The 27,359-nt window shown below is 39.0% G+C and overlaps 1 protein-coding gene across 1 annotated transcript in view; it reads right to left on the bottom strand.

Annotated features, from left to right (window-relative positions):
* The window catches only part of GUCY1A2 (guanylate cyclase 1 soluble subunit alpha 2), a 245,169-nt gene that overhangs the window by 94,606 nt on the left and 123,204 nt on the right, over positions 1 to 27,359 (bottom strand). The window contains exon 6 of the mRNA XM_081952009.1: positions 4,696 to 4,839. Within this exon, the coding sequence (XP_081808135.1) occupies positions 4,696 to 4,839 (144 nt within the window). The remainder of the gene's footprint in view (positions 1 to 4,695; positions 4,840 to 27,359) is intronic.

The following is a 27,359-nucleotide window of genomic DNA, read 5'->3' on the forward strand; positions in this document are numbered from 1 at the left end:
TATTCAGAACTTGTAGGTCTGCACATATTCTCCCCTTGTTGGAGAGATTGCCAGGGAGGGCAGACAATTTTTATCTAGGCTTTGTCCTCCAGGACACTAACCTGGTTACCACGTATGCAGTGGCAAAGTTCTGTGCTGCTGCAATGTCCATAAGAAAAAAATTGGCTACAGAAGTATAGTTGTCATCTTGTACCAATTATCTGGACATATCTCTAACTATCCTTGGACCATTGTATTTACTCCTATACTTAACAGTGTTGCACACAGGTAAACCAGGGAGCGACCCGAACAATCTGAGAACATGTATGTTATTTTCCACTTTTAATGTCAATACTTTTTAATTATATTTTAATGTCAGTACTTTTTAACATATTGTAAAAACTAATATGTATTGCTGGTCTTTGACCGTAATAAAGATTTACTTACTTACTGCATGCTCAGTTTTTATCTTTATTACAAATCTTTCTAGGAGATGCATTTGAATGAGCACTAAACAGCAGATTTTTCTTATATTTGAAGAATGCTGGAAAGACTGCTTATGTGGGAAGGAAAATATATGCTTAATATATCAATCTTTCTATGTGTTTAGAAACACTGGTGTTTTTTTTTAAAAAAAGGCATATCCTGCAAGACAAAAGTGCCAACACTTTTGGAATCGAACATCACAATCTAATGGGGGGAAAAATTATGCCGTTAACAAATTTTCAATCACAGCTGGTCCTCGATTTACGACCTTAATGGAGCTTGCTCATTGCAGTCCTAAGTCATGATGGTCATAAAGCAAGTCATTGCAAGACCAGACCTGTTTTTACCTCTTTTTTTGTGGCAGTCATTAAGTGAACCCATTGTTCACTATGGGGCATTTTTTCCCCCAAAATTGGAAACAAATGTTGTTGCAAATCAGTCACATGACTATGGGATGCTGCAACAGCCATAAATGTGGGCCAGTTGTTTAGTGCCCCAAATGCAGTCATGTGACTTGGGGGAAGCAGCCAGTGGAACTTTGGAACCTGGTTATAAGTATCTTTGGGGGAGGGGACGTTTGTAACTTCAACCAATCACTGAGTGGCAGTTAGAAGTTGAGAACTTTAGTTTCTCTCTTTCCTTCCTTCCCTCTTTCTTTCTTTCTTTCTTTCTTTTTTCTGTTAGTCTCCTCTTTTGAAATTCATCACAAAAAGGACCACCTCTATTTAGCTAGGTAGTTAGTTAGTTAGTTAGTTAGATAGATAGATAGATAGATAGATAGATAGATAGATAGATAGATAGATAGATAGATAGATAGATAGATAATCTCCTCTTTTGAAATTCATCAGAAAAATTATTAGATAGATATATAGCTAGATAGACCTCTTCTGAAATTCATCACAAAAAGGACCATCTCTATTTAGCTAGTTAGATAGATAGTTAGTCTCCTCTTTTGAAATTTATCACAAAAAGTTTCTCCGTGACCAATCATGAGATAATCCTTACTTTCTGCATTTCTTATTACGATCTCATAATATAGAATAGTATGTGTGTGTGTGTATGTACACACACACACACACACACACACATACATTATAGATAGATAGATAGATAGATAGATAGATAGATAGATAGATAGATTGATTAGATTAGATAGATATAGATAGTTAGATAGACAGATATAGATAGATAGATAGATAGATAGATAGATAGATAGATAGATAGATAGATAGATAGACAGACAGACAGACAGACAGACAGACAGACAGACAGACAGAGTTATGGTGTGTGTGTGTGTGTGTGTGTGTGTGTGTGTGTGTGTGTGTGTGTATGTGTATAATGTCAAAGCACCTGGTACTGCTTCCCTTTTCCCTTTCATGATTGTACAAAACAATTGTCAGCCCTTTAAGGTAGTCCAGATCAGGAAACCAGAATCATGAAAATGAATACAATTTTTAATGTAAGGTTAAACTAAAACAGAATCTTGCAAGTCCAGGTGCGCCTCTCTCCACCTGCCCTTTACATTCCAGAGAATTTTGAGACACTTTCTCTACCCCATTCCTGCTTTGACCTCAGTAATTCTCTTATCTGACCATTGCTGTGATTGTGGTTCTTCCTCCTGTCTCCCAAGGTTATTCTCAGATCCCATTGCATTCCTATGCCAAATAAATTAAAGGAATGAGATAATAAAATATATTTAAATTTACTTTAAAGCATTATCATTCTTTATAACTCAGCATATGGATTATGCAGCCACATTGAAATGAATAAAATAAACAAACCCCTAAAGGAGCACTGTTCTCCATATTTTTCTGTCCTTGTTCCTGTCCATATTACCCATTTCATTTATTGTCTTTTTTTCTTTGCTGGTGAAGAAAGTTATATCAATGTCAACATGAAGCTATTAAGTCTCTTTTACTGAATGAAGTATAAATGGTTTTTTAAAGGAAAAGCTGAGATTTATTTGCACTATGTGTAATGCAAGTTCATTAATTAATGTAAACTTTAATTATCTGGAGTTTAGTGTATCTTATGGAATATCTTGATGGCAAAACCTGCTCATAATGACATGTTATTTTACTCAATTTATTAAGAGATACATGAAATTTAGCACTATTTACATAGGATTAGTTCTTTTTATAGTCTCGAATTTTAGGTTGGGCTAAAAATGGCCTTACCTCTCATGCTCATTGTTGATATCCTTCTGGGAAAATCCTTTCACTTTACAATTTTAATGGTTTATTTTTTTTTATTTGTATACATTTAAGACTGCTTACAGAGTAAATTTAAAATAAAGTCTTTTTTTCAAATTAAGTGCACCTTTATCCATCCAAAGTTGAACTAATAAGAACATGCTTATGCCATCAAGAGAAGCATGGAAATAAAGTATAGGAGCAATGAGTTGTTATTATGGTGTTGGCCTTATTTTTGGGGAGGTCTTATTATTTTTGAGGTGCAGGAGGCGGCAAGCGTGGTCACCTCATGGCTGCTGCTGCGTTGCAATATTTTCAAGGAGGGCTTATTTTTAGGGGAGGGCTTATTTTAGTACATGTGCTTAAAAGCCCAATTAGGCTTATTATCCAGGGAGGTCTTATTTTCGGGGAAACAGAAATAAATAAAAGGAAGAATAGTAAACAATGGAAATAATAAAGCAGGAAAAATAGAAAAGAAAAAGAAAGAAAAATAAGAAGGAAGATTATAAAGAACCAGCTTCTGATCTTTGTGACAACAGGTATACATTTTAACTTTGCCCTATCTCTGTATGGCTACATCATAATTTCCTTCTTTCCATAAGTTACCCCTTCTAATATTCAAACTTATAAATCACAAGTCCATTTTTCTCCTTTTCAGTAAAAAAAAAATAACTACAAGGAGTTTTCAATCATTACTAAATGTAGCTGTTGATCTTTCTCTAATCGAACATGTTCATCTTGTCATTTCTGCTAGTTCTGTCAACTTCACCAACTATTCTTCATTGTCTTTCAGAGTCTTTCTATTTTGCACATATAATGTCACTTGAGTAATCATGTATATATAAAAAAATACTTCCATGTCTATTGTCTAATACAATGCCCATTAATCCCAGCCAGAATTTTTTTGATTTCAGTTAAATGCTGATCTTTAAAATTTCTTGTTTCTTACAAATCCACCAGGTATGCCAAAATGACCCTTCATGCTGTGCACTTTACCAACATGAATTTGAAGTACTCATTTCTCATCTAAGATTGCATGTGAAACAACAAATCTTTAATCAAAGATATCACTCCTAAATCTTGTCAGAATTTTGGATAATTCTCTTCCATTTTTGAAGTGCAATGAATGTGAAGTAAACTAAGCACATTAAGTTTACTGGAGGCTTGATGCCCTCTTTTAAATTTAATTTTATCCCGTCCTTATTTTTATAGATAACTCAAGGCAAGGAACATACCTAATACTGCTTCCTTTTTCCATTTTCTCCACAACATCAATCCTGTGAGTTGGGCTGAGACAGTGTAGTCACTGAGATATCTTTCATGCCTAAGGTGAGACTAGAACTCACAGTCTCCTGGTTTCTAGCCTTGGGCTGTAACTTCTCCATAAATATAGACACAATGGGGAAATCAGGGTTTTGTTTATCTGATAATTTGCTTCTGAAGATCTGAATCTTGGAATACTCCAATTACCAAACCAAAAGATAACTGAAAAGATACATGTTGCCTATGGATGATGGGTCTAGGAAGTTAAAACAGTATGATGGAATCCACCTATTTCCACAGCAGACAATCAGAAGTCCACAAGGAAAACATAACTGGTTTCTAGCACTAGCACTTAGACTAATATACCACTTCACAGAGCTTTGCAGCCCCCTCTAAGTGGTGTACAGAGTCAGCATATTGCCCCCAACAATCTGGGTCCTCCTTTTACTGACCTCAGAAGGATGGAAGGCTGAGTCAACTTTGAACAGGTGAGAATTGAACTGCTGAACTGCTGGCAGCCGGCAGTCAGCCGAAGTAACCTGCAAGTACTATATTGTAATCATTGTGCCACCATGGCTCTTCTCAATCTTGCCAATGCCTTATCAATGCCTGAGTAAGTAATTAAGGGGGATATTATCCTGGACCATCATGCTCATCCTATCACTCACCTTTTCTAGCAAGACTGTAACTTTAGATACATTATTCATTATGTTAGCAAGCATAGGCTGCTCTTTTCGTTTGTCAAACTGTTGCAAATATATAGAAAAGAAGGTACCTTAATTGGTCTTCCATCTGGTGTGAGCACCTCCTCTGACAGCTCCATCATCTTCAGGGCCATGAGAGCAATTGCCTTTGCATGATTCAGATTCTGCCTGTGGAGCCCAGCCGCCACACAGTATGCATCCCCTATTGTCTCCACCTGCAGCAATCAGGCAAATCAAATGCAAACATATGATAATGAGTGGGGAATCGGTACCATTAAGTATTTACAATCACCAAATACTCTTTAAAAACTTGTCAGCAGAGCATCAATAAGGGAAGCTATTAAGACCAGGGAGTATAATTACCCTCCACGTTTGTAAACAGACACCATCAAACCTTGACACCTCGCTGCAGTTATTTCCCATAGTGAACAAGAAACGATTGCACTCAGAAACTTGTACAACAAAGTGAGTGACAAGAGCTTAAACCAAAAGAAAGTAGATTGTTTGGATTATTGTTACACAGATGACTGGACATGTAATACCAGTAAAAGAAAAGGAAAAAGAAGTGCCTCTGCGCTTTTTCCAAAGGTGCTTTTTTTTCAAGAGGCAACTGGACTTTCTGGTTTTTCTTTGAAGAAATTTCACTTCTCATCCAAGAAGGTTCTTCAGCTCTGACTGGATGGTGGGGAATGGAAGGATTTATACTCCTTGCAGACAGATGGTCATTTGCATTCTTTTAGAAGGTCGTTAATGTCACCTGGAGGTTTATCTGTGTCCTCAGGGTCACCTAAGTGGTGCAAATGGGTGCAGAGCCTTCTTGGAACTGTTGAAAGGACTGTGCTGTAGACTGGAGATAGATGATGTTGTATCGCTCCTCCTCTGTTGAGAGAGGGCTGTTCCATTTTGACATAGATGGCCTCTTTAACTGCTCTTTCAAACCAGCGATCTTCTCTGTCTAAAATATGGACTTTGTTGTCTTAGCCCTCTCTCAACAGGAAAAAAAGAAACACCTTTGGGGCAACCATGACCTTGATGATTGAGAATCTCCATAGACATGTCTACCTGTTTTGCAACCATGGTCCACATTTTTGTTTAGACTGGGGCCCATTCTCAAGGTATTTATTTATTCTTTTCATTATGTCGCAAGAGTTATAGATGGCTTCCATCAGATTCAACTCTTAGAGGCATACTAGTACCACCTTCCCAAATCAGATTAAAGCAACTAACAAAATACAGAATCCCTATAATTCCACAATGTAGATAGTCCTCGCTTAACAATTCAAATTCACTCAAATTCATCACCTAATAATTAAATTCAGCGGCCATTCAAAGTTATGATGGCACTGAATAAGGAGACTTATGACCGGTACTTGTAGTTGCAGCCATTGCGATGTCTCTGTGATTGCAATTCAGGTGCTTGGCAACCGACTCACAATTATGACAGTCACAGCATCCTGCAGTCACATGACTGTGATTTGTAACTTTCCCTGCCAGCTTCCAACAAGCAAAGTTGACAAGCAGGTCATAAATTGTGATCACAATCACATGATATCACATTGAACTTAGGAACAACTCGCACTCCTGCAACTGCAGTCATAAGAGGAGACAATTATAAAGTTCACAATTGGACTTTATGACAAGGCCTAATGTTGGAGTTGCTGGTCCCAATTACTGTTGTTAAGCAAGGACCTGTATCACAGTAGAAGGTCAGGAGGACATCGTTTTCCTAAACGCAACTAAAACATCTTCCATCTGGAGTTCAGAGATGACTAAAGTGCAGAAGGTTGACTGCACTTTTTGTTTAATATGCAGGGTAGTTTTGTGGGGATTTGTCTGTGATGAGTTTCAGACATCCAGGTAATGTTTGTCCCCAAACAGACACCTAGACTTCCATTGTTTTTCCTTGAAGGCATTTTGCTTCTCATCCAGGAAGCTTCTTCAGTTTGGACTGAATGGTGAGGAATGGAATGATTTATATTCCTAGCAGTCATCTGGTTATTAGCTCTCTTTCTGAAAATTAGTGAGGTCACTCACTGGGATTTATCTGTACCTTCAGGGCAGAGGTGGTATTCAGCAGGTTCTGACCAGTTCTGGAGAACCGGTAGCGGAAATTTGGAGTAGCTCGGAGAAACAGTAAATACCACCTCTGATTGGCTTTGCCCCCATCTAATCTCTGCTTCCCAGTCCCAGCTAATCAGGAGGAAATGGGGATTTTGCAGTAACCTTCCCCTGGGGAATGGAGATTTTACAGTATCCTTCCCCTGCCATGCCCATCAAGCCACTCCCACCATTCCAAGCCATGCCCACCAAGCCATGCCATGCCCACAAGCCACAGCCACAGAACCCATAGTTTTTTGAATCCCACCACTGCTTCAGAGTCACCTGAATCAGAATATAAATGGATGTGGAATGTTCTTAGTACTGCTGAAAGTATTGTAGACATGGGATAGGTGGTATCATACCCCCTCCCCGTCTGTTGAAAGTGGGTTATTCAATTTTAACATAGGGACCCCTCTTTCAAACCAGAGGTCCACTCTATCCAGAATGTGGACTTTTGTGGAGGTTTTTTTAAAAGGAGATCTGAATCTCTGTTTTATAGAGACGTGAAGCAGACTCTGATGGAGTCAATTATCTTACTTTTCCTAAGGAGAGATTCTTAAAGGGAGGAGAAGGATGCCAAGCTGACTTTGATTTGGATTCTTCTTTAGTATTCAATGTCTGACAGTGCAGGCTAACAATTTGCAACAATAGTATTTTAACTGGTACACAGTCATAATTCCACCCGAAGGCTTGTAGATCAGAGGAAAGGCACAAGAGTAAGGAAGCAAATAATGCAAGTCCAGGCTAGGTAATTTTCTTTCTTCTTTTATTAGCATTCCTGCTTTGAATTGCGCCTTTAAATCACAGAGAAACAGAGCAAATATTTTGTAAGCAAACTTTCATCTCTCTCTTTGTTCACGGAAATACAGCCTTAAAATATTGTTAGAAGTCCCATGGTTTTAATCAGAAATAGAGGATGAAAGTCTTAATACTAGCTCAGGTTAGGTAGATGCAGGCTGAAGAAAAAAATCCATCTGGAAACTGAATTAATTCCTAATCAAGTTAATTAAACTGTAATGACAATGTATGTTCTATCTATCTATCTATCTATCTATCTATCTATCTATCTATCTATCTATCTATCTATCTATCTATCTATCTATCTATACACATACACACACATATGTATATGTGTACACACGCCTGCAGCCATCTTTTCTTTTGGGTCTTTGGCTTGCCACACTTTCTATTATTCTACTCTGCATTTTCTATGGTGGGAAAATGGGAGGGGATATTGTACGGCATTAGATGATATGTAGCCATAACAACATTCTTTCTAGAAAGCCAAGGTCATCCTTTGTCTCTGCACCGCTGCACCTAACCGGAATTGGATGGGTGGAACTGCCAGCATGGGAGTGGTAGATTGGACCATGTGATGGACTTGTAGGCATGGGGGCAAGATCTTGAACTTTCAACTGGGTGGGAAAAACCAGGAAGCTTTCAGATTCGGGTTTTCCCAGATGTGCCAACATGGCTCTCTTAATACATTGGAACTTTGAGCAATACTTTGCCTTGGACTCTATTTGGAACCCTGACATACACACTGTATAAGAAACTGTCATCATGTTCAATGGACTTTATATCTTAGTATACACATATGGGCTCTATTGAAAAATTAACTGTTTTGGAAAACATCTTTTTAATTACCAAAACTCATTTTGGTATTGACTATAACTTTCACACTGCCATTGCAATTGCTATGGGTGGCTTATATCTTAAATATTACTATCTGATAATAAATATTCAAGGCTATATTCTTTATCTTCAAGACTGGTAATGCAGAGGAAGTTGCTGATTAAGATGAATGCCAGTAAATGTCTGCAGACAAGCAGAACCATGATGTACATGTGTGCATCAGTCATCCAATGTAGACCAGACTAGAAAAATGGTAGTGGAATGTAGTCTGGATTCCCAGGAGGGAGGAAAGTGTGGTCCAGATGAATAAGATTAAAACAGTTCCTCCCTAGCTGTTCCCAGAATATATCTGTGGTTGTGCATATAGTTGTTTTAATCAGGCAAGATTCTGTCTGTAGCTGAAGAACAATAAAGGAAAATGCTCTTAAATAACAGGTTGTTCTTGACTCTTAGGGCCTGACAGAAACCAAAATCATGATTGCTGATATTACTTTTTTTTTTACAGTCACAGAATCTTACAAGTCAGAATGTGTCCCTTCCTCTCTTCCTTTATCTTCATGACAATTAAGGAAGGATTGGTCTGAGATGCTTGGATCTTGGATTACAGTTCTAACTTAAACTCAAATTTCTTTTCAAATTCTTCTCAAACATCTCAGTGTCCTCTTGGTAGCAGCTCTTCTTACTATTTCCTCAACATTATTCCTCTGCCCATTACAGTGTATCCTACCTCATTTTATTTTAGAAGTGTGTATATCATTTTTTTTCTTGCCCCAACTTCAAATAAAAGAGGATAATCAAAGTAACATTACCTGATCTGAATTGCACAAATCAAGATAAAGATATGGCAGCATCAAGACACTGAGAAATCTAGAGGTCATCCAAAATTGGGCATCCCCAGACAAGACAATCAGCAATGTACTAAAGATCGGGTAGTAGTGTGTTATTTGTCTAACCTAAACCTTTTTCTCTGCACTACCACCTAAAATAACAGCTATTCAAGAAGATATATGTAATTAAACGGTTTTGCTTTTCTGTTTGTTTGTTTTTCCTCATCCAGTTGCAGGAGTAAAAAAAAGTTACAGTAATGGAAATACTTCACTGCTTAGTACTTGGGAGCTGTTCAAAGTGCTGGAAGAGAATTTGTTGTACAGTATTTAAAAAAACTCCATATGTCAGGGGTGTCCAAACTTGGCAACTTTAAAACTTGTGGACTTCAACTCCCAGAATTCCCCAGCTGGGGAATTCTGGGAGTTGAAGTCCACAAGTCTTAAAGTTGCCAAGTTTGGACACCCCTGCCATATGTGCTTGGTATGAGTAGTCCAAGGGACACTTTTCTGTCCACTTATCAAGCCTGCCTGCCTGCCTGCCCCCCTCCCTCCCTCCCTCCCTCCATACATGGTCAAAACAAAAACACCTGGAATAGATGGAATGCTGATATGCACATCAGATCTAATGAGCGGGAACATATGAGGAAACTCTCCATTCCAGAGCACAGTTGCTGATATGTGGCATGTGATCTTGGAAAAAAATGGCTACAGTTAATCCTCTAGACCTGTTACCAAGGCTCAGTGGAAAGGTATGCTTTAGTATATTTTTTTATCTTATAACATGTTTTATAAATTTTTCCGTATTTCAATTCCACAGGAGTCATGTCTCCTGGATTTTAGATGCATTATGTAAATTAATCCAACTGAGGTACATTGGTTCAAAACATTTTGCCCTATGAATCACTTCTTTTGCTCAATTAAAGGTTGCAGGACACAGCGTTTTAGTATATAGATTCTTCCACTTGTTCTTCTTGTGGCTCAAGTTTCAACAAGGGCTTACACATTTTAGCAATATCATATCATTAGCATATAATGCTATTACAAACTCCCTCTTACGTTATCCATAAAATATTTTATCTACTTTCAATCTTTCTGGTAATCTTACATAAGAAAACCACAAGGACATTCTTCTATTGTCAAATTTTCTTTGGATTTTATTTTACAATCCCCTTGAGCAAATTCTAGTACATTACAATATGTTAGCCATTTATGTTTATTTATCCTGTCTTGTCTTTAAAATGCTTTTTGCACTGAGCCACAAAGGTATTTTCAGGCAAAATCAAAATTTATATTTATTCCATACTCTTAAGAATGGCCCGCCTGACATAATGATTTTTAACATCTACATTACTCCCTTTTTACAACCCTGTAATCCAGTGGTGAAATTCAAATTTTTTTACTACCAGTTCTGTGGGCGTGGCTTGATGGGCATGGCAGGAGACGGATACTGCAAATTCTCTATTCCCACACCATTCCAGGGGAAGGATACCGCAAAATATCAATTCCCATCCCACTCTGGGGCCAGCCAAAGGTGGCATTTGCCGGTTCTCCGAACTACTCAAAATTTCCGCTACCTGTTCTCCAGAACCTGTCAGAACCTGCTGGATTTCACTCCTGCTATAATCCCTTAATTCGGGGTACAGTCGAGGCGACTGGATGGAGCTGAGCATTTACTTGGCCAGATCCCCTTCCTGATGCCTATGTGGAGTTCGCAGCAGATATTTTTTCTTTGCACCCTAGAATACAAACATCTGTGACTCCCTAGAATTGAACTCAAAACTTTCTGAGAGAGAGTTGAGGGTCTTCACCACTAGGCCACCACACCGCTCATATTTAAAATCTACATTATCTGAGAATAAATATTCATGCCCCCCAAATCTTAGATCCTGTCCTTCTAACTCAAATAGTCTTCTATTTGTTGACATTCTCCCACTCTCATCCAAGCAGAACAACAGAATGCAAAACATAATTTCAGATGTGGTAGACCCAATCCTCCTCTTTCTTTTGCATCTTGTAGCAGCACGTCTTTTTTTGCCCTGGCATATAAATTTAGATATATCCTTGGCAGTGTTTAAACAGTATCTCAGTTGTCAAAATAGGTATTGTCTGAAACAAAAATAACATTCTAGGTAAAAAAAAAATCATTTTAACCACTAACGGCCCATTTTAATGTACCTTGTTTTACTTTATTGTGACATTTCATGTCATAATAAAGTTATTTTGAAATAACAAATTATTCATGTTTATCATAATTATACCTAAATATTTTACCTTCTTCTCAACCTTATAAGCTGTCTTATTCTTCAGTTTTCTTTGATCTTATATTTTCATATTTTTTTTGCTAACATCTTTGGCTTCTATTTATTAATCTTCAGTAAAAGGGAAGCAGTGCACTCTGAGGGACTATTTTCTGTCCACCTGTCATGGTTTCCCTGAAGGATTCATTCTTGAAAGGAGCAAGAGCATAAGGTCAGACCCAGGAGGCCACTGAAGGTTTACAGCACTCAGTAGCGAAGGGAGACAGTCCAAGCCACATTGCTGAAAATATAATAGCTGGTGTAGATAAAGTAGCTAAGCTGCCTTCCCTGACTGTTAAAAAAAATAGTTCCCTAAAAAAACATAGTATCTGCCTATAGGTAAAGGCCTCTGCATGACTGGACAGTATTCTAAAACTAGTTCATAAACTAAGAGGTCTATAAACATTAGAGTTGCCTTAGTGGGTTAACACATATATGTGTTGCTTTCCAGCTAATCAATAGTATAGATCAATGTTTCTCAACCACAGCAACTTTAAGATGTGTGGACAATGTCTATGAAGACTACAACCTTAAAAGTAGCCAAGATTGAGAAACGTTGATATAAGTAATACTTTGGCTTGCGCTACAGGGGTGGGTTCCTACGCGAACCGGTACCCGTTTGCTCGCATGTGTGTTTTGCTTGCGCATGCGCAGTTCGCTGTTAATGGTTGTTGCATGTGTGAAGACCATTAAAAGCTAATAAACAAGATGCCACCAATGGCAACGGAGCCTGAGAAACCGATTTGGGGGCATGGCTAGCTGGGGTTGCTGCCGGTTCTGTGACCCAGGCCAGATTAACACCAACCAGTTTGGCCGAACTGGGCCGAACCGGGAACAACCCACCTGTGTTGTACTTATCCACCCATGTACATTGTAATGAACATATATATTAACATTCACTTAATTTTACAATCAAATTTTGGACTCCTTGCGATATTGGCTTATCCATCCATCCATCCATCCATCCATCCATCCATCCATCCATCTATCTTCTAGCTAGCTAGCTAGTTATCTGTCATCTCTGCATGCATGGAGTTGTTTCTCATGTTTTGGGCAAATATTTGTATAGCATGGTCATATTATATGGTGTAGAGGTATTAAAGATCTCCAACATACAGATAGCCTTGACTTACAACTATTTGTTTAGCTACAGTTCAAGGTTACAACAGCACTGAAAAAGTGACTTACAGCTGGTATTCATATTTACAACCACTGAAGCATCCCCATGGTCACATGATCAAAATCCAGGTACTTGGTACGTATTTATGATAGTTATAGTATCTATGATTATGTGATTGTTATTTGCAACCTTAGCAGTTGGCTTCTAACAAGCAACATCAGTGAAGGAAACTGGATTTGCTTGATTCACTTAAGAACTACAGTAGTTTGCCGAAAAACCATGGCAAAAAAGATGGTAAAATTGGGTGTGACTCACTTGATAGAAAATATGGTCCAAATTGTGGTCATAAGTTGAAGACTACAAGGATCTGCCATCTCTCCATGTGGAAACTGCATGTTCATCTTTCAATGCCCACTGAAGAGTTTCAATTCACCTTCTTGAACTAGACCTCTTTTCTCTCAATCAGTTTCTTTTCTTTTTTAATTTATTCTTTGTTTTCTGCATTGTCCGTAACTGTGATGGCCTGTAATTTATCTTTCAAGTTGAGCAAAACAAATATCTAAACCATTCATGTTGCAGAAGTTAAAGACACTGAAGGGGGAGATAATTTAGTAATAACACTGAAATGACAGCAACATTTAACAGGTGGTAATATAGAAAATTATTTGTGGAGGGAAAAATGAACAAAGTAGAACATATTTTTGCAGAACAAAAGTATCTATATGTTGTGATCTGTATCTTGATATTGGTCCCTGGAGGCTTTATGGAAGTTACCATTCTTTGATGCCACTCTCTCTCTCTTCCTAACAATCAAAGAATAAGATGACAGAATGTTCTTTAGTCTTTGCAGGAGACTGCCAATAAAATTATCCACCTCCATTCCTTTTGCTGTGCTTTGGTGCGTTTTTTTTTATTTACAAGAGCAGTTGGAAGGGGCTGCAAGAATGGTGAATTGATTTAGAATAGACTAGAACAACAGAGTTGGAAGGGACCTTGGAGGTCTTCTAGTCCAACCCCCTGCTTAGGCAGGAAACCCTACATCACTTCAGACAAATGGTTATCCAACATCTTTAAAATTTCCAGTGTTGGAGCATTCACAATTTCTGGAGGCAAGTTGTTCCACTGATTAATTGATTTAAAACAGGCAGGATATATGTTTGCCTTATATTGCTGCAGCCATCAGTTATTCCTTGAGAAATTTTTTTTTTAGTCTAGGCTATTCAACTACTTTTGTTCACCACAGTGGAGATATGGCAGTTGATCAGACAGAGATTAATCACTTCTAGTCTTTCCATCTCTGTTTTCAGATAAAGCTGAAATATATCTGGAAAACAAAACCACCTATATGGATGCCCTGATTATTCCACACCAGTGTTTTTCAACCTTGGCACATTTAAGATACAAGGACTTCAAATCCCAGAATTCTCCAGCTAGCCATAGTAGAAACCCTGTTCTATACCTTTGAGTGAAATGCAGCCAGGCAGCATGTGTTAAATTTATATTTACCAACAAAGAAATAAAGGGAGACTAATATAGATCTGTTTGGGATGCGGTGGCTCAGAGGCTAAGATGCTGAGCTTGTCGATCAGAAGTTGGGCAGTTCAGCAGTTTGAATCCCTAGCACTGCCTAACAGGTGAGCTCCCATTACTTGCCCAAGCTTCTGCTAATCTATCAGTTTAAAAGCATGTAAAAGTCCAAGTAGAAAAGTAGGGGCCATCTTTTGTGGGAAGATAACAGTTTTCCGTGCACCTTCAGCATTAAGACATGTAGGCTACATGACCATGGAGACATCTTCGGACAATCCTGGCTCTTTGGCTTTGGAATGGTGATGAGAACCACCCCCTAGAGTCAGGAATGACTAGCACATATGTGTGAGGGGAACCTTTACCTTTAGTATAGATCTATTTCAAGCTATTTAGGTCTCATCAGCTACCTATATCCTTCTGGAATTCAAACCCAGGCTACATACATATTAGGTAGAGGTATTAACCTCTAAGCCATTGGTCTCCTCCCTTTGTTGGCTATACCAAGGGAGAGATTTTTTTTATCAGGGCAACTGGGTCTACTCAAATATGGGACAGAGCATATTGCTTCTGCTTTCGTCTTTCAGTCCCAATCCAGGAGTTTTCACAGGTAGTGGTTTTCGCGACAAATTATTTTTGCGTTAAATTTATATTTACCGACAAAGAAATAAAGGGAGACTAGTATAGATCTATTTCAAGCTATTTAGCTCTTGTCAGCTAGGCATACGTTTCTGGGATTTGAACCCAGGCTTAAAGGTTAATACATCTACCTAATATGTAAGTAGCCTGGATTCGAATCCCAAAAGATGAAGTGGTATGCTCTGTCCCATATTAGAATAGACCAGGTTGCCCTGATAAAAAATACTTAGCCAAGCAGCAGAGAGGACATTTTCCCTACCAATGTAGTAGACATTAAAATTATACCAAGGAAACAAAAAATCTGAACAGTGAAAGTGTACAGAAATTCAAGCAGCTGGAAAGAACTCCAAAAACATCACTGAGAAGGTGTAGATCTGAGGTGGCTCAGTCAACAACACTAAATGAACTGTTTGGAAGGTAAGATTAATGCAGATTCATGCAATTCACACTTCCCCAACAAACTGAATTTCCTGTTGATATTCATGTAGTTACTTATTTCTTTTAACAAATCAGAAATGAACAGAAGGAAATTAAGGCTGGTAAAAGTAGAAATCAAGTAAAATGAACGTCTGTAGAGATTCTCAGTCATCAAGGTCATGGTTGTCCCAAAGGTCAAGCTTTTTCAGGAGGAAACTGGACTTTCTTGTTTTTTTTTCTTTTGAAGGTGTTTCACTTCTCATCCAAGAAGCTTCTTCAGTTCTGACAGGACAGTGGGGAAGGGAAAGATTTATATTCCTTGCAGACAGCTGGTAATTTGGGATGAACTCCCTTTGAATGGAGTGGGAGTAGGAATGGATTTCCAGAGAAAAAATTGCACACTACGGAAACCAGGAGCACTACTCTGGGGACCCTGAGGACACAGATAAACCCCCAAGTGCTTCAACAATCCTCTGAAAGGATGCAAATGACTAGCTGTCTGCAAGAATACAAATCCTTCCATTCCCCACTCTCCTGTCAGAGCTGAAGAAGCTTCTTGGATGAGAAGCAAAACGTCTTCAAAAGATAAAAACAAGAAAGTCCAGTTGCCTCCTGAAAAAGCACCTTCGGGACAAGTAAAATGAACCCATGTGATTTACAATCTTATCCATATTGCCATCAATCTGAAACTTCCATCCTTCATCTCCATCCTTTTCTTCACATTTGCTTAGTATACCTCCTTATTGGATCCTGACAAAGGGTCTAGGACTGAAGAGGCTGGGTCCCATTGGCCAGCACAAACAGCTAGGGTCCTTTCAGTGGAGGAGAAATGATAGAGGTGAATGGCTGGGGGCGGAAAAGGGGCAGCGAAGGGTACGAGGAGAACAGTCCCATTCCGCTCCTTATTGGAGAAGCTGAATTCAAAGTAAGAGTTGAACAGTTTTATCATTTCTTGTCGGTTGTTGGAATGCTGCAATCCTAACTGAGCACTTGGTATACTGACTTGATTTATTGGATTTGAAGAAGCCATTTGCCAACTTCAGACCTTTATTCTTTGTAGCATTTTTCTGTAATTCCGTGTTATCTTGCTCTTTCTTAGTGACGTATCCTTCTTTCCAGTGAGCAGATGGTTTTTGTCTTGTTTTGTTTGTCTCCCTAAGCTTTTTGTGATGCAACATTGGCTTCTCCTGATGTGTTTACTTCCCTGCTGGAATTGTTTGCAATTTTGTTTTAGTACCATGTATCCCGTTTGCCGAACACCTTTACTCATTGGCATCCTGCTTAGTTTTGTTCTGAGTTAATTAAAACCCATTTTCTTTAAGTCAGTACATCTGAATACATTCAACTTTAGTTTTGCTTCAAATAAAGAATCCCTGCATTGTATTGTCACTTTTCTCCAAAGTTCCTTCTTCACCTATTTTTGCTCTACTAGTAAGCATGTCTACTTTAAGTCCATTTTCCAAAAGAAAAGGTTGCCACCAAGGCTGGTCAGGAATTCCCTGGAAGAATCTGTCTCCCAACAGATGTTGGTATGATTAAAGCTTCCATCACTGCTACTATACCTCTCTCAAACATCTACAATTTGCTTTCAAATCTTTTCTTGTTTCGGCAGGCAGTAGACATTACCAATAGTATTGTATTGGTTTCTTAACTTTTTTTTCTTACTTCTGCTAACTTTAAATCCAATTAATCTAATTTTATCCTCTGTAGGCATAGCATTAAAATGCCTTTAATGTTAGACAGATGTTTGCCTCATTAGTCTTGTCATAATTTATTTTCACTGACAAATTTACTTAGTAGGCTTCAACTCCATTATAATGCTTTAATCAAATAATACTAAAGTCAAAGTATGAATAAGTATAATGCTGGTTATAAAAGGCCAAATTAAACACTGGAAAAGTATGAATAGTTTTTCAACCTTTTCCTTAAAAATTTTTTAGGGGTGCAAATAGTGAAGGAATGGTAGGATGGGCAGAGCATCTTCTGTTCAATTTGATATCTTCCTTGTTCAGCTTCTCCTCACAGAACAAAAGGAATATATATGAAAGATAGATATGTTTAGAATGATTTTGAAAAGTAAGTGATACAGATTTTGAAATCAGTATTTGTTTTTCCTTCCCTCTTTCCTTCATTCCTTCCTTCCTCTTTTTTTTTCTCTCTCTCTTTCTTTTTCTCTTACTCTTCTACTTCTTAACAGAGTCTGCTCTTTATAAAGACTCTTGAAATATTTTCCTCTATCAGCTAGTTAAAAAACATATTATGATTTTTTAAAGCATTTAATAACTTACTGGTAATGGAAGGGTATGTGTTTCTTTGATCATTTAAGACATCAATATTCAACTTCCATCTCTCACTATTATAACATGTAGCTCCAACTAAAAATAAGTTTTCTAATTTTCCACTTGAAAAAACCCAACTCGGGAATACAGAAATATAAATAGCTTGGACCTTTGGGATAGAGAAGTCAAACTGAAGCAACATTTGCACTCACTTGGCCTGTTGTTCTAATCTTAATAATCACTGATGTGTTTAGCCCAGTCAGTGCATGGAGGGGGAGATCAGTATATTTGCTATTGATCTATATATATAGAGATATATATGTTGTATTTGTACTGATAAATAAATAAAGGGAGACTAGTATAGATCTATTTCGAGCTAATTAGCTCTCATCATCTAGCCATACCCTTACTGGGATTTGAACCTGGGCTGTATTATATCTTAGGCAGGAGTCTTAGCCACTAAGCCACAGGCTCGCCTCCTTATCAGTTGAGCCAGGGAAATAGGTATGTATTTGTGTTACAACCCCTGGTATGCATATATATAATGATTTTTGTAGTGCTAGTGCTGTGACTGTAATAAATGAGAATAAATAAATGGGGATTTGTTTTATAGGTTTGCCCAAGCCAGTTATCAAAAGGCAAAGCCTACAACTTCACAATAAAAACATAAATGAAGTAGGTATATGAATAAAGAGATGAACTAATTGTAAGGAGTCCTATTTCATATGCCACAGAGGTTTTGCTATGAAACCTATTTAGATTTGCTCTAAGTAATCTTCTTATATGCATTTTAAAAAGGCAACCAAGGACCCAATCAAAAGGAGGAGAGAAAAACAACCTTTCTGAACTGAAAACACTTTTCGTATGAGGACAAAGGCGAAGAAGCATCACCTTTATTTAAAACACTGTGGGGGTGATCTATAGCTAAATCAATACCCCAGAACAAAGATAGGACAAAAGTCAAAGCCATCAAGTCAAGCAGTAATAACGTAAGTTACCAGACTTGGGTGAAGAAGTAGATAAAATGCTTCACGCTGCAGAATTGGTAACATTCATCTCAATGAAGTGTAGCAATTAACTTCATCAAAGCTCCTTGTGATGCTTCTAAAATTTCTATTAAGCACAGCAATAACACTTAGACTTATATACTGCTTCACGGTGCTTTACAGCCATCTCTAAGCAGTTTACAGAGTCAGCCTATTGCCTCCAACTATCTGGGTCCTCATTTTACTGACCTGAGTCAACCTTGAGCCATGGTTGAAAGGCTGAGTCAACCTTGAGCCATGAGATTTGAACTGCCGAACTGCTGGCAGTCAGCAGAATTAGCCTGTAATACTGCATTCTGTGCCACCACGGTGCAGCCACCAGCATCTCCAATAAGTTGTTGAAAATGTGGAAATTAGCTGGGGGATGCTTCTGTAATAGTCTGTAGTAAGAAGGTGGATTCCCAGAGAGAGGGGTACTGGGTATTATGTTTGAGACAAATAGTTTCCAGAGTATATAGCAGATGCAGACAGTGGAGTCCACACTCTGGCATGGTATTATCTATGGCGCAGTGGTTAGAGTGCAGTACTGCAGGCTACTTCTGCTGCCTGCCAGCTGCCTGCAATTTAGCTGTTCAAATCTCACCAGGCTCAAGGTTGACTCAGCTTTTCATCCTTCTGAGGATGGTAAAATGAGGACCCAGATTGTTGGAGGCAGTAGGCTGACTCTGTAAACTGCTTGGAGAGGGCTGTAAAGACTGTAAAGCCATATATACCATAGTTTGTGGTCCATAAGACACACTGGACCATAAGATGAACCTAGGTTTAGAGGAGAAAAAAAATCAGGTGGAGCCTGAGAGGACCACAGATAGGTGTCCTCTCATGTGCCAGCTCTGCCTATTGACTCTGTCAGCATTTGTTGCATAAATTCAAATCTGGAAGCACACATAAATAACTGATGCAGCAGGATTCATTAACTTATTTATATATATAAGGATAGATGAATAAATGTACAATAACAACAGGTTCTTCCAAGTAAACACAAAGCAGAACAGGCAATCACAAGCAACTAGTTTCATTCCAGCAGACAAGCCCAGTCAGACTGCTTGTTTACTTCTCAGAGTAGCATACTGCTTTCTGTTTCAATTCTCTGCACAGACTCAGATCTGTTTAAGCTCCCATTAGCTGACTTAGTTGCTATGCCTATTCATTGGCTGACCTTGTTCCCATGTCTCTCCCAGTCATGAATATTTTAACAGACTCCTGCACTGTGGAAAAGAGACAGAAGAGGTGGGCAATGACAAAGGCAGAAGAGGCGGGCTTCAGCACTGTAAAAGAACCCCACCGCCGCGGCCCAGCTGCTATTCACCAAAGGACTGGCACCCTTTCCACCCACTTCTTTTGGGGGGAAAGTGTGTCTTATGGAGCGAAAAATACAATGAGACTAAGTGCTATTGCTATTGGTGTGAATGCAAGAACTCAGCTTGGAAGAATCACACATGTCATTCTCAGTTTTGGCCCTATTTTTTTCCCCATTTCTCTTTTAAGGAGGAAGGGGCATACACGTGGGCGTGCAAACTTGTGTTTTCCATAAGAGTGGTTTATATGTTTGCCACAGAGAATGACTGTTAATGGAGATTGTACATTTTGAATGGGGTATCTTATTTAACAGGTGGGTAAGAGTAACTTAGAGGGACGCAGTGGCTCAGTAGCTAAGATGCTAAGCTTGTCGATCAGAAAGTTTGGCAGTTTGAATCCCTAGCATCGCATAATAGAGTGAGCTCCTGTTACTTTTCTCAGCTTCTGCCAACCTAGCAGTTCGAAAGCATGTAAAAATGGCAGTAGAAAAATAGGGACCACTTTGGTGGGAAGGTAACTGTTCTGTGCGCCTTCGGCATTTAGTCATGCTAGCCACATGACCATGGAGACATCTTCGGGCAGCGCTGGCTCTTTGGCTTTGAAATGGAGATGAGCACTGCCCTCTAGAATTAGGAACGACTAGCACATATTTGCAAGTGGAACCTTTACTTTTAAGAGTAACTTAAGAGTAACTTAAAAGTTATTTGAAGTAATGCATCTTTTTTTTCCACCTGGCCTTGTCTTTATGGGGTGGTGTAAACACATATGTATATGTAGCTTTGTGTTTGACACATACATTCACTGGATGTGCATATTAGTGGGAACATAAAATCTGCAAGACTGATAGCAGTTGCATTTGGCAAATCTGGTTGACAGATTTGGGAAGTTGGGTACCTGAGAATTTTTCTGTTTTATCATGTTATGGTTGATTGGTTTGTTGTATGTTGATCAGAGCTGATTATCTTAAATTTAGGATTATCTTCATTTTGAGGAAATACAATATATAAATCTGTAGCTAAATCCTGATCAATTTCCCATTAAACATGCAGGAGGAAGATGTATGCAGATTTCTATTAGAGTAATTGCATATGAATATTTATATGCTTTCCTGACTTTGCATATTGTTGGAAATAGAAGTAACTCTGGAAGCGAATTAAATTAGAAATGACTGTGCCTACAAATATTAAATATAATTGAGAATGAATGGCTGTAATGAGAAATGTAAGCTTTTAGTTTCTGTTCATTTAAGAAATTGTGACAGGTTTGGAAAAGTAAGAGATAAACTGCTAACATTACTTTTTTTTAATGCATCTTTTTGTTCCCTTGTGAGAGCTACAACATACTTGAAGTATTTTCTGATATAATTAATCCTTTAAATTACGTTCACCCTTTGGCCAGATCATTTTAATGCCATTCTAAACATTGTTTCAGTTTCTGCGTGATAGTATTTCAGAATATTGATTCTATTTGGCAGCCAACAATTCTGTTTTGCCAGACTGTCTCCTGAACTCTGTTGACACATATGGGTTAGTTTCATGTACTGGACTCAGCTGTGATTTCTTCAAGCTGTATTCATAATAGCTGATTTATGTATAATGTTAAACCATAAACTATGTTTTGCTTTTTTCATGAAAAGGGGAAAAAACCAGGATGGATTTGCTACAAGAAGAATGAAAGAGAAAAAGAAGGGAGGGAACCAGAGCTGGTATTCAGCCAGTTCTGACAGGTTCTGGAGAACTGGTAGCGGAAATTTTGAGTACTTTGAAGAACCGGCAAATAGGCTCGCTCCGCCCTCGCTGCCCCTCAGCTGATCTTCTTTTGTTGCCTTGAATCGGAGAACGGAGCTGGAAAGCAGGTTAGTGGGGTGGGGAGGGAATGGGGATTTTGCAGTATCCTTCCCCTGCCATGCCCACCAAGCCACGCTCACCAAGCCTTGCCCACAGAACCAGTAGTAAAAAAATTTGAATCCCACCACTGGATGGAACTTCCTGGTAGGAAAGAAATATGAAGGAAAGGGGTACCTAGGCAGGGCAGAAGAGAGATTAGCTTTATTTGAGTATAACGATTATATTCATCAATACAAGAGCCATGGGGGCACAGTGGTTAGAAAGTAGTACCGCAGGCTATTTCTGGTGACTGCTTGCTCAAGAGGTTGACTCAGCCTTCCATCCTTCTGAGTTCAGTAAAATGAGGACCCAGATTGTTGTGGGCAATAGGCTGACTCTGTAAACTGCTTAGAGAGGGCTGCAAAGCACTGTGAAGTGGTAAATAAGCTTAAGTGATATTGCTTTTGCTACAACCTTAACCCTAACCAGCTTCAAGCAGCTGCTAACCTTTGAGCTAATCTTCAGAGGCATTAAAATCCCCCACAAAATTACTTGGAAAGAGAAAGAGGTCATATCCCATTGTAGAATGTAGTACATATAACTAGACAGGCATATTTTCCCTGGCATTATCAAGTATGTTGCACACTTACAATGTCAGAATATTGTATTATACTGCAGCATTTATTAGAGAGCCAGGATCAGCAACAGCTCACTGTCATATGGATGCTCCCTTGCAAATGTGCATCAGTTCATTATTACATTCTGTGTCAAATGGCTTCGACTATCTCTAGTGAATTAGGAAAGTTAGAATCTAATTCAGCTATTCCTTCTGGGAGTCGTCAAACATGATTCTCGTTATAGCGAGACACCCACCGGCCATGCTAGTTAGGGAGTGACAGAAGCTGCAATCAGACCTACCAACACAGTAGCAGCTTGGGGAAGGTGGATCTAATTCAATTTTACAGATGTGAGCTACTGAGTTTGAATTGTTGAATCAACTGATTTACCCAAGGCAGACAATTTTCCAAGTACAGACAACGTAAGATTGCCAACTGGGCGAGTATTCTGCGACAGAAATCAGAAGTTCCTGAGCGTAAAGAATAGTTTATAGAAAAGCAACTATTCCTCTATGGAATATTCCCCTACAAGGGCTAAGAACAAATGCCATCAAGTCACAACAAGTATTAGTATCAAACAGAAAAATAATAAACAATTGCAGCTGCGGGCTTCTGCTTTATTATTTCTATGCAGTAGGGCTGGAACAGTCAATGGATGAATCATTCAGTCATGAAATATTTCGCTTAAAAAAGGGACTGTTATATTTAATCAAATAAGGTAGCTTTTAAATTCATTAAGGGTTAAAATGAATTATTCTTAATACAACCTCTTGTCGGTACAACTTTAACAGCCATTCCCCATTTCTTTTATATAAGGAGTTGTTCTGACCTAGGCTTCCCAAGAGTATGAAGCAAACTCCTTGTCCCGACAAAAAAACCATTTATTAATTTACTGTGAATTCTGCTCATTCACATCCAGCAAAGTCTTTCAAGGGAGGATTTACAGTCACAGACCTTCTCTGGCTTGGAGAGCTGATAGGCCGATATCTGCAAAACTTGGCAAGGAGTCTCAGAGAGTCATGAACTAATTAAGCGAACTAATTGTCTCCTGCAAACTCCACTCCCCTTTCGCTCCTCTTTTATTTCCTCTGGGAGGGGCCATTTATTCTCCATCTGTGACCTTACTCCCAAGTCAACCCTTGTTCTTTAGCTGTTCCCTTTGTCTGGCAACTCTGCACATGCACACACTGGGAACAGGCTCCAGCTGTTTGTCTGCCTCACTGATGTCTGACTCTGAAGGCAGCTGATAACTGGCTTAGGGCTCTGGCCCCCTCTCTGCCTCTGACACAGAGCCCTCATCAGAAGCCTTCCCCAGGCTACAGGACTGGCCCATGTTCCTCCCCAACCTCTCATTGTTCGAATCTGCTGCCAGTCTCACTGGCGGGCCACAACAGGAGTAAATGCCTACCTTAGATATGATTAGAAGAAACAATTCCAGTAAGAAGGAGCTGTTGCGATTTCCAATTATTGGTTATTTTATGAGTGGAACAGAAAGGATTCCTCTTTCATCACGTATACCTTGGCAAGTAGAGCTGTATGCAATATTTCAGGTATGGAACATTGCAAAGTAAGCAGTTTTATTTTCAACCCATTCCTAATGAACAGTACCATAGAATGTGCCTGTTGCTCAGCCACCATGTTGCATCTGGTGTCTGTAAACATTTCTAAAGCAAATCTGAAATTAAGATTTCTAAGTACATTTAATAAATATTCTTGAAAAAGGATACAGCACTAAGAATTAATGCCTTTCCTTGATCTTCTTTCCTTGCCTTTTCCCATCTATGCTACAGTATGTCTTTTATAATATAAACCTAGGGACTGTTATTATCTTTCTTTTAAAATTAATCTATAAAATAGCCTGGGGAAACACTTTTGATAAATCAGCTAGAGTGCGCTGGGTCATGTGAGAATTTTCTTAAAATTGAATTCCTACAGACATTTCTTTGATGATATGCAAATCTATGCAGATTCAATCACTTAAAAAATATGTGATTCCTCTCCAAAGATTAGCTATTTCCATGGATGATGTAGCTCAAATCTTATTTTCCCCCAGGCCATTATGATGATGAAAATAGACAGACAGACAATTTTATAATAAATAAATAAAATGGCTGTGTGTGTGTGTGTGTGTGTGTGTGTGTGTGTGTTTGTTCCAGCATAACTCTGGAATGCCTCAAGCAATTTCAACCAAACATGGTACACAGAGGACTTACTCTTTGGAGAAAAATAATGTGGGGGTAAGACACCCCTAACACCCTCAGGGTGTGTGTTCTGTTAAGATACAGCCTGTTGTGCCATAAAATGGCTTCTATTGTACAGCGCAGTGGAGTTGCCATGGTAATGGCTTCACAGTACTCCACAAGGGGGCTCCCTCTGGCAAGGGAGAAAATCCAACATTAGAAATTATGTTTGGTCCGGACATTTCCCCCTATAAATAAATACCGGTCAATGCAGGGTTATCAGTGTGTGTGTGTGTGTGAGAGAGAGAGGGGGGGGAGATGGAGAGATTAACTTGTAGCTTCTGAGAGTGACAGGGTGGGGTTCAATACAATTGAATTGTAAGCCAACCGGAATTGCTCAGTGAGATGGGTGCTTTATAAATTGAAAAAATAAATAAACAAATAAATAAATGAGAAACCCAGTTTTAATCTTTTTTCCTAATCAAAGTCCTAAGCAAACCACCCCCAATGGAAGCTAGAAGCCAACAGAAAGTTCCTCTCTTTTGTTCTAATAGCGGCAATACAAGTGAAGGAATTTGGACCAGGACTGTTTGTTATTAAGTAATTGTTGCAAGCAAATAAATGAAGAACATCTTCAAACAGTTTCAAACAGGTTTCTTTTTTAAAAACAAATATTTCTTTTTAAAAAATCGTCCCTCTCCCTTCCTTCTTTTGCCATCTTCTCTTCTGCATAGACCTCAATCTCCTTCTGAGAGGGTAATACTGTTCTGACCGAGGCTTCCCAAGAGCATGAAGCAAACTCCTTGTCTTGAGAAAAACCCTTTTATTAATTTATTGTGAATTCTGCCCATTCACATCCAGCACAGTCTTTCAAGGGAGGATGTACAGTCACAGACTTATCTGGCTTGGAGAGCTGACAGGCCGATATCTGCAAAACTTGGCAAAGAGTCTAGGAGAGTCACGAATCAATTAAGCGAACTAATTGCCTCCTGCAAACTCCACTCCCTTTTCGCTCCTCCTATATTTCCTCTGGGAAGGGACATTCATCATCCATCTGGGGCCTTACTCCCAAGTCGACCCCTATTCTTTAGCTGTTCCTTTGTCTGGCAACTCTGCACATGCGCACACTGGGAACAGGCTCCAACTGTTTATCTGCCTCACTGATGTCTGACTCTGAAGGCAGCTGATAACTGGCTTATGGCTCTGGCCCCCTCTCTGCCTCTGACAGAAAGCCCTCATCAGAGCCTTCCCCAGACTCCAGGACTGGCCCATGTTCCTCCCCAACTTCCTCACTGTCCAAATCTGCTGCTATCTCCGCTGGCAGGCCACAATAAATACTTCTTGTGAAATTGGCAGCTATATAAATTTGATTACTTAATAAATAAATAAAGCTGCTGCAACTACACAGTAGTTCGCCTTTGAAAATGAGCCCGTGATGAGCTGAGAAAGAGGGAAAGAGAGGGCAAAGATACTCCAAGTGGTAATCCCACCATCTGTTTAAAGTGCGCTTTTCTAAAGCTTGCTTCTCCTTCCCGAGAGTCTAATTATGAAGTAATTGGTGTTATCAGGTTTACGGTCATTAAAAAATCCCAACAACAATAACAACAACACATACACATAGCTCGGATTTAATGATAGCCCACTTGGCAACCAAGGAAAGCTCTCTTTCTAACTTCACACTACTTGATAGTCAAAGCAGGAATCCTCTGAGAACTAGGGATGAAGGGAAAATCTGACAAGAACAATGTGCTGAACCATAGACAGCTACTTTCAAGGGAATGGAAAGGAGCAATCAATTCTCACCATGCAGCCTCTCTAACTGATATTAAAGGACATTTTGCCCTTTTTTATTTTTAGGGAAGGTTTTTGTGTCCAAGGAAAATAATATTTTACTCCATTGGTTGTCCAAAGTCATATAAAGAAGGAATGACTGTTTTTTTTTTTAAAGTGCACAGAAAAAATGGAAAGAATCTTTAGACAGAAGCAAATCAATGATGTTCAACATTAATATACATGGGCAGAACTCCACATGCAACAGATATCCTTAAGACCTAATGTTGCACAGGTCGTCCTTAACTTGCAAACATAATGGAGCTCATAATTTTGGTCATGAGTCACTATAGATTAAGTGGGTCACCACATTTACACACCCAATTTTACAGCCTTTTCTGAGGTGGTTGTTGAGCAAGTGTATAGTTGTTAAGGGGACCCACTGTTTGCTATTTTTGCTTTTTGCCAAAAACCCGAAGTAAAAACCAGTTTCCGACAAAAAAGTTCAAAATCTCAGCGACATGACCATGGGACTCTGCCAATGGCTATAAATATGGGATGGTTGCCAACTACCCAAAATGCACTTATGGGCCCATGAGGAGAGGGACAATTGTTGGAACCTCAAATCCAGTCTATAAGTTGGCTTGGAGGGTTTTTCATGGACTGTCATAACTTTGGACTGTCACTAAGCAACCTGCCAAAAGTCAAGGAGACTACCTGTGCACTTTTAAGGGATTCGATCTCACTGAATATTATTAATAATATTGATAATAGTATGAATAGATGCATCTAAAGTTATTTTGTTGGACTGCAATCCAGTGTAAGTTTTAAAAGAACTCAAATTTCCCCCCAAGAATAGATTATGTATGTATGTATGTATATGTTTTTGTAGATTTTCACAAGTGTAGGTATGCTGGTCTTGTTGTATTCGGAGATTATATATATCAGCGATGGCGAACCTTTTTTGGCTCGCGTGCCACAAGTGGGTGGAGCACAGGGGGGTCGTGTGTGGGCGTGCCGCACCCATAATGCAATGCGTGACCTCCCAGTGCGCATGCGCGCACAACAGGTGTAACCCCCCATTTTTACATGCTTTTTTCACCCTCCCCAGGCTCCAGAGGCTTTATAGGAGCCTGGGGAGGGCAAAAAGAGCCTCCCTCGC

Source organism: Natrix helvetica (genome assembly GCF_964273705.1).
Source record: "Natrix helvetica genome assembly, chromosome: 4".
Lineage (NCBI taxonomy): Eukaryota > Metazoa > Chordata > Lepidosauria > Squamata > Natricidae > Natrix > Natrix helvetica.